Source organism: Aplidium turbinatum, chromosome 6, assembly GCF_918807975.1.
Source record: "Aplidium turbinatum chromosome 6, kaAplTurb1.1, whole genome shotgun sequence".
Lineage (NCBI taxonomy): Eukaryota > Metazoa > Chordata > Ascidiacea > Aplousobranchia > Polyclinidae > Aplidium > Aplidium turbinatum.
Window position 1 is genome coordinate 34,488,942 of NC_137477.1, and position 12,130 is coordinate 34,501,071.

General features: G+C 38.0%; 1 protein-coding gene across 1 annotated transcript in view; it reads left to right on the plus strand.

Moving 5' to 3' along the window:
- The window catches only part of LOC145772224 (1-acyl-sn-glycerol-3-phosphate acyltransferase epsilon-like), a 61,931-nt gene that overhangs the window by 20,375 nt on the left and 29,426 nt on the right, over positions 1–12,130 (plus strand). Inside the window, exons 2-3 of the mRNA XM_082584076.1 lie at positions 10,632–10,741; positions 11,348–11,459. Coding sequence (XP_082440202.1) covers positions 10,632–10,741; positions 11,348–11,459 — 222 coding nt within the window. The remainder of the gene's footprint in view (positions 1–10,631; positions 10,742–11,347; positions 11,460–12,130) is intronic.

Here is a 12,130-nt window from a genome sequence, read left to right on the forward strand (position 1 = left end):
CTCATCATCGTTCTTACTCATTTCTTCTCTGTATTTAGCTCGTTTTCTTCGCAACTTGCAACGGTCTATAACAGGGCTACTCAACTGGCGGACCGCGGTCCGAATTTGGACCTTCTGGGTGTTGAATGTTGAATTTGGGCTTCTGGAAGAATAACCTCATTGCCACGTTTTAGGGTTTATTTAAACAGATTTCCATTAGGAAAAAGCAATTTTTTGTGATTACCCAGGGGTCTGGGGGCGAAGCAACTGGTGAACAATTGGAGTGAATTGAACCACAACAACTACACGTTGGTCGAGGTGACTGCTCCATCAAGTGAGTTGACATGCTATATATATACAGTACATAACACCATCAACTTCCTTCAGGCATGGATCGAGAACAGCACTAAGGAGACGCTTCAACGTGTCACCTGGAGGTGACAGAACTAACACTTCTGTTTCTTGGAGGGCCTGTCCCTGCCAGTCGGAGATCCATCACCATCAAAGCGCCTGGGCATTCCACCACGCCAGTTGGATTAGCAAAACTTTGTACACATTTAAGGCGGCACTCTTCCTATGCCAGCTTTGGGATGTATATGCACCTGAAGAATTGGAAGACATCACCACTCACCAGTCTTGCTGTATTCTTGGCAATCTTCTACACGAAAGCATAGTTAACGTGCATGAGTGCTGCCGATGCACCATTGAATGACCTGGCACTAATGAAGAACCTCCTCAAGGCAGAGGCCAGTATCAGCAAGGACCCAATGAAGTGGCCTGCCAAATTTCTCTCCTTTGTTGTTCTGGCCAGACAAAAGCTACAAAACCATATGTGCATAGGCGTCGATTTTTTCTTAGAAGAGAGGAATTCTGGGTGGACGAGAGTTTTCAAACAGATTTCATTTAAATGTGTATGTTCGCAAATTCGCAATGGTTAGTCTTTCTCACAAAGACTGCATTTAGCGTCATGGCAGCAATTAAGCTTTAATAGGTTTGATGTTTATCATTATCTGTAAAGTGGCGCCTTCGGATTTGCCACATTTTGATTTGTAAAAAGCAAAGATTTGTAAAAAGCGATTGTTTCAGTACGTCCTTAGTTTGTATCGGTTATTTTATTGTCATGTTCATTATGATGTCATATTCATATTCCCTTACGGTGACATGGAACCGAAGTTTGATTGTAACGTCACGAAAGTGAGACCATTCGGAGGAAAGATCAAACGTGGCTTTCTCTCACCAGGAATTGCCAGCATGTGGCAGTTGCCGTAGGCCGTAGCAACAACAATGCAGTGAGTACCGCCTTTTTTCAACACAGCGTTGTTGCGGAAATGCTTTGTTCTGTCGGATACCTAGCGAGAGACATAGTGTAAAACAAGAAGTTGCGCTGCAGTTGGTTGGATAATTCAGAGTGTAACAAAAACGGAAATAATTGTAACGAACACTTCATAAGTGTCATGAAAACTAAGGATGTGCCGATTAATCGGAATCGGCAGGTATCGGCAATTTTTGGAGAATCGGAATCAGCATCAAAACAAAATTGTCGATTCTTTATCAAAGTTTCCTAATCAAAAGTATCGCGGACGCGTGGAAATACCGATCAAAGAACGGTTTCTTTGAACAACCGCATCAGCGTCAACGAGCATTTGGAGAGTGGTAGTCTAAATTATGACGATTGTCCGCCATTTTGTAAACTCTTGTTTAGTAGGCACCAGATCAAAATACTTTCTTTCTTTGAAATGACGAAAAACGTTCAAGGAGAAAATCAGACCAGATAAAATATAAAAGTTGAATGATTACACAACGGTTAGATTAAGGAGAAATGGATTATTACGTAATAGTTATTATTTTAGTGCCGCTTGCAGTATGCGAGGCGCTAAAAGCAAGAAGAGAAAAAGCGAGGGAGAATAAACTGCAAAGAAAATGTGAGCAACTGTTTGCAAGATTTAAAACGCTTTTGAATTAGTGTTCTTTTCATTACTCGGGGTAACCGCAGAAGATTTGCCTTTTTAATTAAAACCATAGTTTGCAATTCGCCGTAAAATATCGAAAGTTTGATAATATCGTTTTATTTTTGGTAATATCGTATCGAAATGATTTTACCAATATCGCCCAGCTCTAGTCGGCATTCGGAAAAATTAGGGAGTTTTCTTTGATCTGTAGAATATACCTTAATGCAGACATTTTTAGCGACAAATAAAAGGCGTGTCTATCACCACTTTGTAGCGTGCAAGAAGTGAAGAACTACCATAAAAAATCACGCTGTCTAGAGCAGGCGACAAAGTGAACGCTTTTAGACATTTCAAAGGCAGCAACTTGTAACAAAATCGCAACCGCTTGTAGAGCGCCAACTAAAAGCAGCTTTAATCATTTAACCAAAGAATCGGAATCGGCATCGGCAAATATTTAAGAATCGGCATCGGCAAAAATTTTGTAATCGGCACATTCCTAATGAAAACAGGGTGGGCGAAACATATTTTGCCCACCCTCGTTTCACTGCAGGGTGGGCGTCGCCCACCCTATTTCGATGCCTATGCATATGTGGTATCTCTCAGAGAGATTGGTCTTTTTGGCACTCTTCTCGGAACGAACATCATCTGACAAGCAGATGATGAGAAAGGCTATGCTGATTGCTGAGGTACCATGACGCGACAGACAGTACCGTTACACAGAGAAGAAAACAGGAGATGCCAGCCTCACATCAATTGGGCACAAAAGCCCTCAAAGACTTCATTGGACATGACTTTTCGAGTATGTTTGAGCTCTTGAATATTGACTCCAGCTTTGTCAAGCTCCCTTTGGCAAGCCCCCTTGCACAATGGACCACCTCAGACAACTACCGTCATGGCAAGAAAGTTGTGGCCAACCTCCGTGTTGTCAATGACGCAGCAAAGCGGGCATTAGGACTCGCCACAGATTTGAACACAAATAAAGCCTATAAATCTGAAAAGCAGCTCCGCTCCAGGCACTATACAGAGTTGTGAAGGGTGTCCGAGAGATGCTACAATGCTACATGGACTGGCAACGTCATCTGAGGTTGTGACAAACAAGTCACTGGCATCCGTTTTGTACAGTTGGGACTAATATGAATGTTTATTGTATGAGTGTGTATTGTGTACTGATGTTACTCGGAAGTAATTGACTTCCATTGGTAGATTTCGGGATAACTAATTTTCATTTTGTTCAATAATTGACCATAAATGTGAAGAAAATATGTTTTTTTATTTAAAAGTGGAATTAATTGTTTCATAGACATCTTGTATATGTTCCATGCTTTTTGGCTGTCTTTTCTGCATATTTTGGTACCAAAATGAGCCCTGACAGTCATTCACAGCCTGAAAAATCACCAATTTAGTCAATTTATTGTCTTGCCGAAAACGGTTGCTATGGTAACGGACTGTCTGACCGTAAGATGTCATTAAAAAATAAAAATTTTATAATGGGTTTGTTCCTGATACCCATTCACAACTTTTAGGTGACTTACAACCTCGTAGTATAAATTCTTAAAAATAACCCCTTTTTTGGCCCAGCCTAACGGGTATTTAAAACTATTTTTTCACTTGCGTTCGTATTTCGAACATTTTTACTCCACTCGATTTCGTTCGTAAAGCCTTTTTTCCTCTCGAGTTTGTACTTGAAACGAGACAAAGTCTCTCCCACACTGATGAGAAATATTTCCGATAAAAGTTCTTCAAAAAATCTAAGCATCAACCTATAAAAACTCGAAGACTAGCTCTACATCTATTTGGGAAGCACTGCATTTAAATACAACTGCAAATATGTTTCCGGGCCTTGTTTGAATTGTTCTTCCTGGAGTGAACGCAAGAAACACAATATCAATTAATGGATTTTTCAAACACAATTTTTAATGCACTTTTTATTTTGGCTACTGAGCATGAGAATTCGGCTGCTGGGAAAAAGCTCTGGTAGGTCATGACTGGTTGCCAGAAAAATAAAGGAGCTTTATAGGTCTGAGTGTGGCTACTTGGTGGTCCACCAATGGAGCTTGGAGTTGAAAAATAACTCCACAAGACTCCAATGCATTTTTGACACTGGAATACTTTTTCCAAGAAAGGTCTGGGACTGGGTGTGGTTCTACTGCTTGCGTACTGCATTACTGGTGTTAGACTATGTCGCTCTAACATGCATTTAAAGTAGAAGTTAGCTCCATCTGCGAATTGTGAGTGCTACAAAGAGGAACTGCAGACCACGCCATATGCAACTGCACTAAGTGGTGTGTGTGGTCGACTCGAACTGGATGATGAATCAATTCAGTGACTGCTTGACACCTGCCCATATATTTAGCCCAAGTTTTAACAAAGAAACTTTTAAATGAAAAAGATCTCATGAATGATCTGTGTTTTTTAGAGTCACCTTTTGTTTCTTCAAATTTTTATAAAATTGCTTTAAATCTGTGTTTCCTAAACTGTGGTACGCGTGCCACTTGTAGGCATTGTGACGTACAGTTAAGGAAGTTAATTAACGGAAACGCCAAAATTGCTACTGATGGTAGTAATGGTAGTGCAACGTATATTTTGACCACGAAACATCGTATAGCTACGCATACGACATGACAAAAAATTACCCTTAATGATGTAACAAAAACAATCGTGCATGAAAATTGTTATCAGCAACAATGATCTTCGCTAACTATTTGAAGACAGATAAAACTGAATATGAGAAATCGCTTGTTGCATCCCGGAGTATTGTAAATGGCATCAACTTTGAAATTTTCTCACCATTATTATGTCAATGTCAAAACTTCGATGAACCATGGAGTGGTAGTGTCGGGAATCAGCTATTCGACTTGTACACGGGTGAAGGAATTATCACCGATTTTCAGCACAAAAGTAGGGGTTTGACATTAGGGTGTACCAAAAAAAATATAGTTCTTTGGATTTTTTAGCCTATTTGCTAAAGGCATTTAGGGTCACAATTAACTTTGCAACAAAAATTTTTCAATTTCAAAGATGTCTGACGCCGGTATTCTGCGTTTCCGTGACAACGAGGCCAAAAATTCATATTTTGGTCATATATTCAGATCCGTAAGTGCTAGAGACTTCATTCTTGGTGCTATGGATGCAGAATGTCCACTTTCCTAGCACCATTCAATACATTTATATACCCTAAAGTCTTTACTTTTTGAGATTTTTGCTAAAAACTAATTTTTGCCCTGTTGTCATAGGGATTTATCCATAAAAAATCTTAAAAAACATGAAATTCAACAAAAAATTCATGGAAATATGAATATTTATGCTGATATGTAATTTTACACCTGTTTCTGGTATACAGCTGACAGGCAGTGATTATTATAAATCAAAGAAAAGAATTGGCCAATGAACATCAGTTATTTACTGAGTAAGTGATACCATTACAATTACATTTACGAATCAATGTCGCATATACCAAACTACATTATTTCATACTCATTACTCTAGCATGTGATGTATAATTATGTTGTTTAAGCACTGATATGTTGCAGTAAGCTAGTTACATGCTAGCAGTTCAAGCTTGTGGCAGAACATTACAATACTGTACACAAAATAATGGACTATTTAATGTATAGGATTATACCATATGAGATATTAGTTTTACTTACATCCGAACTAAAATGTTTTGAAAAGAAAACTGGAAGCAATTAACTCGCCTAAAAAATAGTTAAAACTAACAGCAACAATGCAGAATAATCTACAACTTAACCCTGGAGTCCAATCTGAATAACACAGTCTATAAGACTGCTATATAGCATTATAACAGTCTTCAAAAGGCTCTTTGTGTTAGAAGCTAAGCAAAGTATTTGATCATATTGCGTTTGGTGAATTTTTCGGATGATGTTGCTGTAATAGCTTGTTCTTTCGAAAACTGTCGGACTATTTGGTATAAAAACTGTTTCTCTTGCTTGATGTGGTGATGAGGTTGCTGTGGAATTTTGTCAACAAACCTAATGCTCTTTCACATGAATCATTAACAACACAAATACTGTGAACCATTTCTTCATCTTTCAAGAAATTGCTGTCTTCTGCCCATTTCCTTGGATGGCTGTTTAGAAAAGAGTCTATTCCCATTGTGTCCAGAAGAATCCATGATTCTGAGCCAAATAAATCTCGCAGCTGTGTGTCCTTGCTGATGTTTTTGGGCATTTGCTGTTCAGTTATCTGGTTTATGCTGACGTGTGGTTGTTGTTGTTTTTTTGCATTTTAAAAGGAGGGAGGAAGGAAGTTTTCTTAGAAAGGCACTAGATCTAAAGGTGGATGGGAAGAGGAAACGCGGTCTTCCAAGAAGAACGTGGAAACAACAAGTGAAGGATGAATTTAAAAAAGTCGAACTGAAGGAGGAAGATGCAAGGGACAGGGTGAAATGGAGAAAAGGGATAAAAACAATTGCTGCACGGAAACAATCGGCCACCCCCACTAGTGGGGAACAAACCGACGATGGATTATGATGATGATGAAAAGGATTTTCTCAAAGTAGAGTTTTCCGTTGTAGTTACTTTTTTGCCAAACAAGCTCATCACCACCAAGCGTTCAGTTAGATACCAGAGATGGCAGTCTAGCTTCTTCAAGTTTTCCTCAGCAATGTGACTCAATTGGGCAGGGAGATGAGATGCACCATTCTTCATTAATCTTTACTCAGCTGCTTGTACAGCAGTAAGTCATTTAGTGCGACATCGCATGCACTAGTGCACTCTAACCAGCTTTTTACATTATATAGAGAAAGAAAAGTTGCCAAAGAATACACCTTATTCAGGACTTCTTTATTGAAAACACTTTTTGCTTTCAACTGCGATCGAAATAAAGCAATTTTAAAAGTGTAGAAAAGCTTTGCCATTCATCTAGCATAACTCGGAATGGCCCGTTTTGGTGAGTTCGATTCGGTGAGTTCGATTCGGTGAGTCCGATCCCTTAACGGGGGATTTTTTTCAATTTTTTTTTTTAAATTATTGGGTACCGTAGCCTAATTATCATTGCCGTTTTAGGGTTTGGGGTTAGGGTTAGAGGTTAGGAACTCACCGAATCGGACTCACTGAATAGTAGCAGACCCAGCATAACTGGTGGCACCTGGACTCCTGGAGCTTTAAATGCTAAGTTCTCCTTTTTTGGTAATGCTCCTCCGAGAAACACAACAGAAAGCACAAGAAGTTCTCTATAATCCTTACGGAATTTGTTTGAATCCTTAGAGCCAGGTAACAAAACATCGGCAGTCAGCACATCTGGTCTTAGTCCATCGTGGCCAAGCACTGTTGTCTCAAATATCGTAATAATTAAGGTTCAGTGATGACCAGAGTTCCTTCAAAGCATTAAATGTGCTGTCTTCTGAAGAGGATGTCTTTCCAGTCCATAAACAGTTTTGCATGCAGCACCACATGCTAACTCAATGATGTGGTGCCGGCAAGCAAATAGAAGGAGGTTTCGTCTAAAATAGTCTTCAAGACGAACCACAATATCTTTGTTACAAGGTCAGTGTTCACAGAAGTGGTATCAAACACTAAACCAACAATTTGGGATATATCAACACAATATTTTTGTAATTGTTGAATTGTAGCAGTACATTCAGAGTCACTATTTTTAACATCACTTAGAGACAAGAGGATCTCTTCATCTTCAATGAGGCATTGCAAAACAACATGTGTTGCGTTTTTGTTTGAGTGTGCTGTCTAGGATGCAAAAGTTGGCCATTCATCCCATTGTACCGTAGATTGTATCGCAAATGTTGAGCATTTTTGAGAGTTTTTCACTGATTTCTCTTAATTTGACTACCCTTTCTTTAGTTCTAATTATATGTACATGTACAAATTTCTGGTTCTTTATTGTTTAAGTCTGAACCTATTGCAAATACAAGTTGTGTTAATGGCCTAGCTATGGCTAATTTGATATTTGTCTGCAACAAGACAAACATTCTTGTTTAACAGTTTGTGTTTCTTGCTTTATAATATAACTGGCTTATAAATGCCGGTTTGTACTGTGCTAATTATACCACTCAAATTGCATTATTGTCTCAAAAACAAATGAAAAGCAGTTAGCAAAGCAGCTGGATTTAAACTATCATACATACCGGTACCAGTATAAATATGCACATTTAGCATGAATTTTTTGTTGAATTTCATGTTTTTTAAGATAATTTTTGGATAAATTCCGGTTCCTATGACAACAGGGCAAAAATCAGTTTTTAGCAAAAAACTCAAAAAGTAAAGACTTTAGGGTATATAAATGTATTGAATGGTGATAGGAAAGTGGGCATTCTGCATCTATAGCACCAAGAATGAAGTCTCTAGCACTTACGGATCTGAATTTATGAGCAAAATATGAATTTTTGGGCGCGTCGTCACGGAAACGCAGAATACCGGCGTAAGACATCTTTGAAATTGAAAATTTTTTGTTGTAAAGTTGATTATGACCCCAAATGCAAGTTTCAGCAAATAGGCTAAAACATCCAAAGAACTATATTTTTTTTGGTACACCCTATTTGACATACACGAGATCGACCTATACTCATTACTCAAGTGTACTGTAGTGTATACAGTAGGGCTACCATATGTCCTCTTTTAAGAGGATTTGTCCTCTTTTTTCAAGAAAAATGAACTGTCCTCCGAGGACAATAAAAAATGCTCAAATGTCCTCTTTTTTGACAGTTTGGGTTTTCATGCTTATATTTTCGACGGGATTATATTGCTTGATGACGTTTCAGCGACAGCTTGTAGGCTGTTTGTTTTCTAAACATTTTGTATAGGCTACCAATGTAGGGTCTGCTACTATTCGGTGAGTTCCTAACTCCTGACCCCTAACCCTTAAACGGCAATGATAATTAAGCTATGGTACCCGATAATTAAAAAAAAAAATTAAAAAAATCACCGAATAGGGAATCGGACTCACCGAATTGGACTCACCGAATCGGACTCACCGAAACGGGCCATTCCGACCAATGCAACATGCTGATTTATAAATTGTTGTTGAATGTTCATGGAACTGTTGTTGAACGTTCATTGCCTGGTTCACTGTATATAAGATATTAAACGACATTTTAAAGGCCATGCTTACCTCACACTTTCACAAAAAATATTCTTTTACCTACATACGTTTTAAGTTGATACAACGCTTGTAGACATTGTTGATTACCAACTGAGTTTGGTTCGTTTGTTACTTGAAACAAATCGAAACGAATGTCTATTAGTGCAATGTGTATAACACCTAACCTCCAGCAAAAGAAATCGTGGAATGGTCAGGCCTTTACAGCTTTGCAAGGAAAGGAACAGCTTTTTCGGTCCACGACATTAAGGCGCGAACAAAACGGCGCAAGACAAAACGGCGCAGAAAAAATGGCGCAGAGACAAAATGGCGCAGAGGCAAAACGGTGCCAAAGTCAATGTAACAATTATTTTTTCTTTTGAAAATACTTAACTCAAGCGCTATAGTTGATCAATAATAGCTTTGATTCAAACGCGTTGCTCACTTCAAGTTCATTTGGGAAGCACGAAATAACATTATTGTAAAGAGAAACTACCGTGCAATAATATCTAATTTGTGATAATGAAATGAGTTCAATAACACTCCAAATTCCAAAGTCCAAATTCTATGCTCCAAAACAAGAATGGTTAAGATCTTCCAATCATATAAGGCCACAATCGATACTAGTCACTAGGCCACCAGAAACATTATTATTTTGCATTGTATAAACTAAATTTTTATGATCAGCATCTTGTGCTGTCACTAACCTGATTGTTTTGAACGTTTGTATGAATCCTCGTCTTGCATTCATCATTTTTGAGGTAACAACGCCAAAATTTTTTAGATTTGTCTGAGCTGAACCGATCGAACACATACATAAATCCACTGCCAATTAATTTGTCACGGTTTTTTTGTACCATTAGCCAAAACTGGATCAAACAGAAAAAATAAAACCCGTCTGGTTTGACACCTGTCTGGTTTGACACCCATCTCTCTGAACTGTCACGTGCGCTAATTCTGTACAACAACATCAATGCAAAAACAATGGAATTGTTAGCTGTGTAAGAATATATTTTTTGCGGCTTATAGCCAAATCTGCCTACATCTCAAGCAAACAGTTGTTTCCGATCTTCGCACCTTTCAAAACAAACAATTTTCACATCTAAGCACTGTGGTCGCACTTTTGCCAGCTGGATAAATACTCATTTAATTATCACAAATTAGATATTATTGCCAATGACTTTGGCGCCGTTTTGCCACAGCGCCATTTTGTCTCTGCGTCGTTTTGCCACTGCGCCGTTTTGTTCGCGCCTTAATGTCCTGCTTTGCAGCTTTTTAGTTCACTTTGTTTTTAGCATCTTAACGGTGATATGTGCAGCCTACTGTTTTCGGAATGGCCGTTTCGGTGAGTCCGATTCGGTGAGTCCGATTCGGTGAGTCCGATCCCTTAACAGGGGATTTTTTCAATTTTTTTTTAAATTATCGGGTACCGTAGCCTAATTGCGACAAAGTGAGTCAATGCCTAAAGTAACACACTGTTAATGCCTACGTAATGTGCTCTTGTGACTGCAGCCTACCTAAAAATGTGCTCCTCGGATATTTTTCATCTACTTTCATGCGCTTAGTGTTTGAATATTTTTCTTTTCCAGTTGCTTTGTAGAACATAGTAGAACAAATTATTGCAATAAATGAAGAATATTGCTTATTTTTCAGATGCAGGATAATATCCATCATTTTGCCAAAAAAATACTGGTTTTTTATTGATGATTTTTTATGGGCATCCTACCAAAAGTTAGTCTTATTTTTCTTTGAGCATACAACAGGTATGAGCACATAATTCCTGAAAACATTTAAGGTGAAACTATTTGTTACAAAACAACCTAGTGCATGACGTGAAAGTAGCTATCAACTTAGCAAAAATTTCAAAATCAATTTGTTGTTTTGATCTACCATAGTTAAGTTAAATAGTCCTGAAATCAAAACTGCCGTTTGGCACAGCATTAAACCACAATATGCAGTATAGAAGTGTTTGCATAATAAAACAGTTCCTAAATTATACTTCACCACACAACTACATGTAAATATTTTTAAGTTAAAAAAAAATTTAAGCTTGTATATGGCAATGCAGTGCATATCAAGTGATCAAGTCGTAAAATGATGACTTAAATTTATTACTTTTTAATTAAAGCGATTTGTTTGCTGAAAATGAGTTTAATATCTAAGATGCAATTTACTGTGTGATGGTGGTAATTACTTTTACAAGAAAGGATGCTTTGGACAGGTTGATGTGGATGCAGGGTGTGAAGGCGATTGCGGCATGTGGAAATAAAATTGGCTCCCCGCAGTAAGGGAGACATCCCCGGATTAAAACTGGACTACCACTGCCTGTTCTAGAACTTTTTTAAAGATTATTGGATTTTTCATTGCAGGTGCCGAGATTATACTTTGTGGTGATATTCCTCCTGAAAAGGAGAATGTTATATTGATTTGCAATCACCAGTGTACCATGGACTGGATTGTCACTGATATTTTGGCAGTTCGGTGAGTGAATGTTTTAATGAATTATTTCGAAACAAGATGAGATATTCGTCGTGAAATTAAACAAAATATTGAAATACGGTAGTTTGGCTTATTACTGCCCTACTAGGGCTTGTCCCAAAGAGATGTTTGAAAGTTTTGCTTGACTTGATCAGCGGTCTCAATGGAAACTTACTCCCACACAGGCACACAAGTCTCTACTTTTTTATGGATAAGTTAACCTGTATTGGGTTGACTGTTCATATGGTCACCTCAGGGACCGAACAGTCCTTTTACTCATCATTGGTAACACTTGAAGTTTGGAACATGCCTACTAAAGCACGGCCAAATATGTTTCTATTTGAGGAAATTTCTAAGAGTCTGAATTGTTACAATCATAGCTATGACAAACCTATCATCTTCCCATTTCCAAAAGTAAGTAAAATAAGCAATATTTGCACCTAATATTTTCGGCTTGTTTAACCGGAGATTAGGTGTGTACGCTGAGCACAGTTTACACAATAATAATGTAATAAAATATGTAAGACTTTTCAACTGCTCCCTGAAGGTAGTATCGTTTGGTGTATCGCTTTTGGTGCAATTGCATGTTCCATTTAAAATATCAAGGATTTTTTGTAAATTCTATGTGATAAGCTGTTCATTTGATGTGCAAATTTAAATTTTGGTTTGTTTCG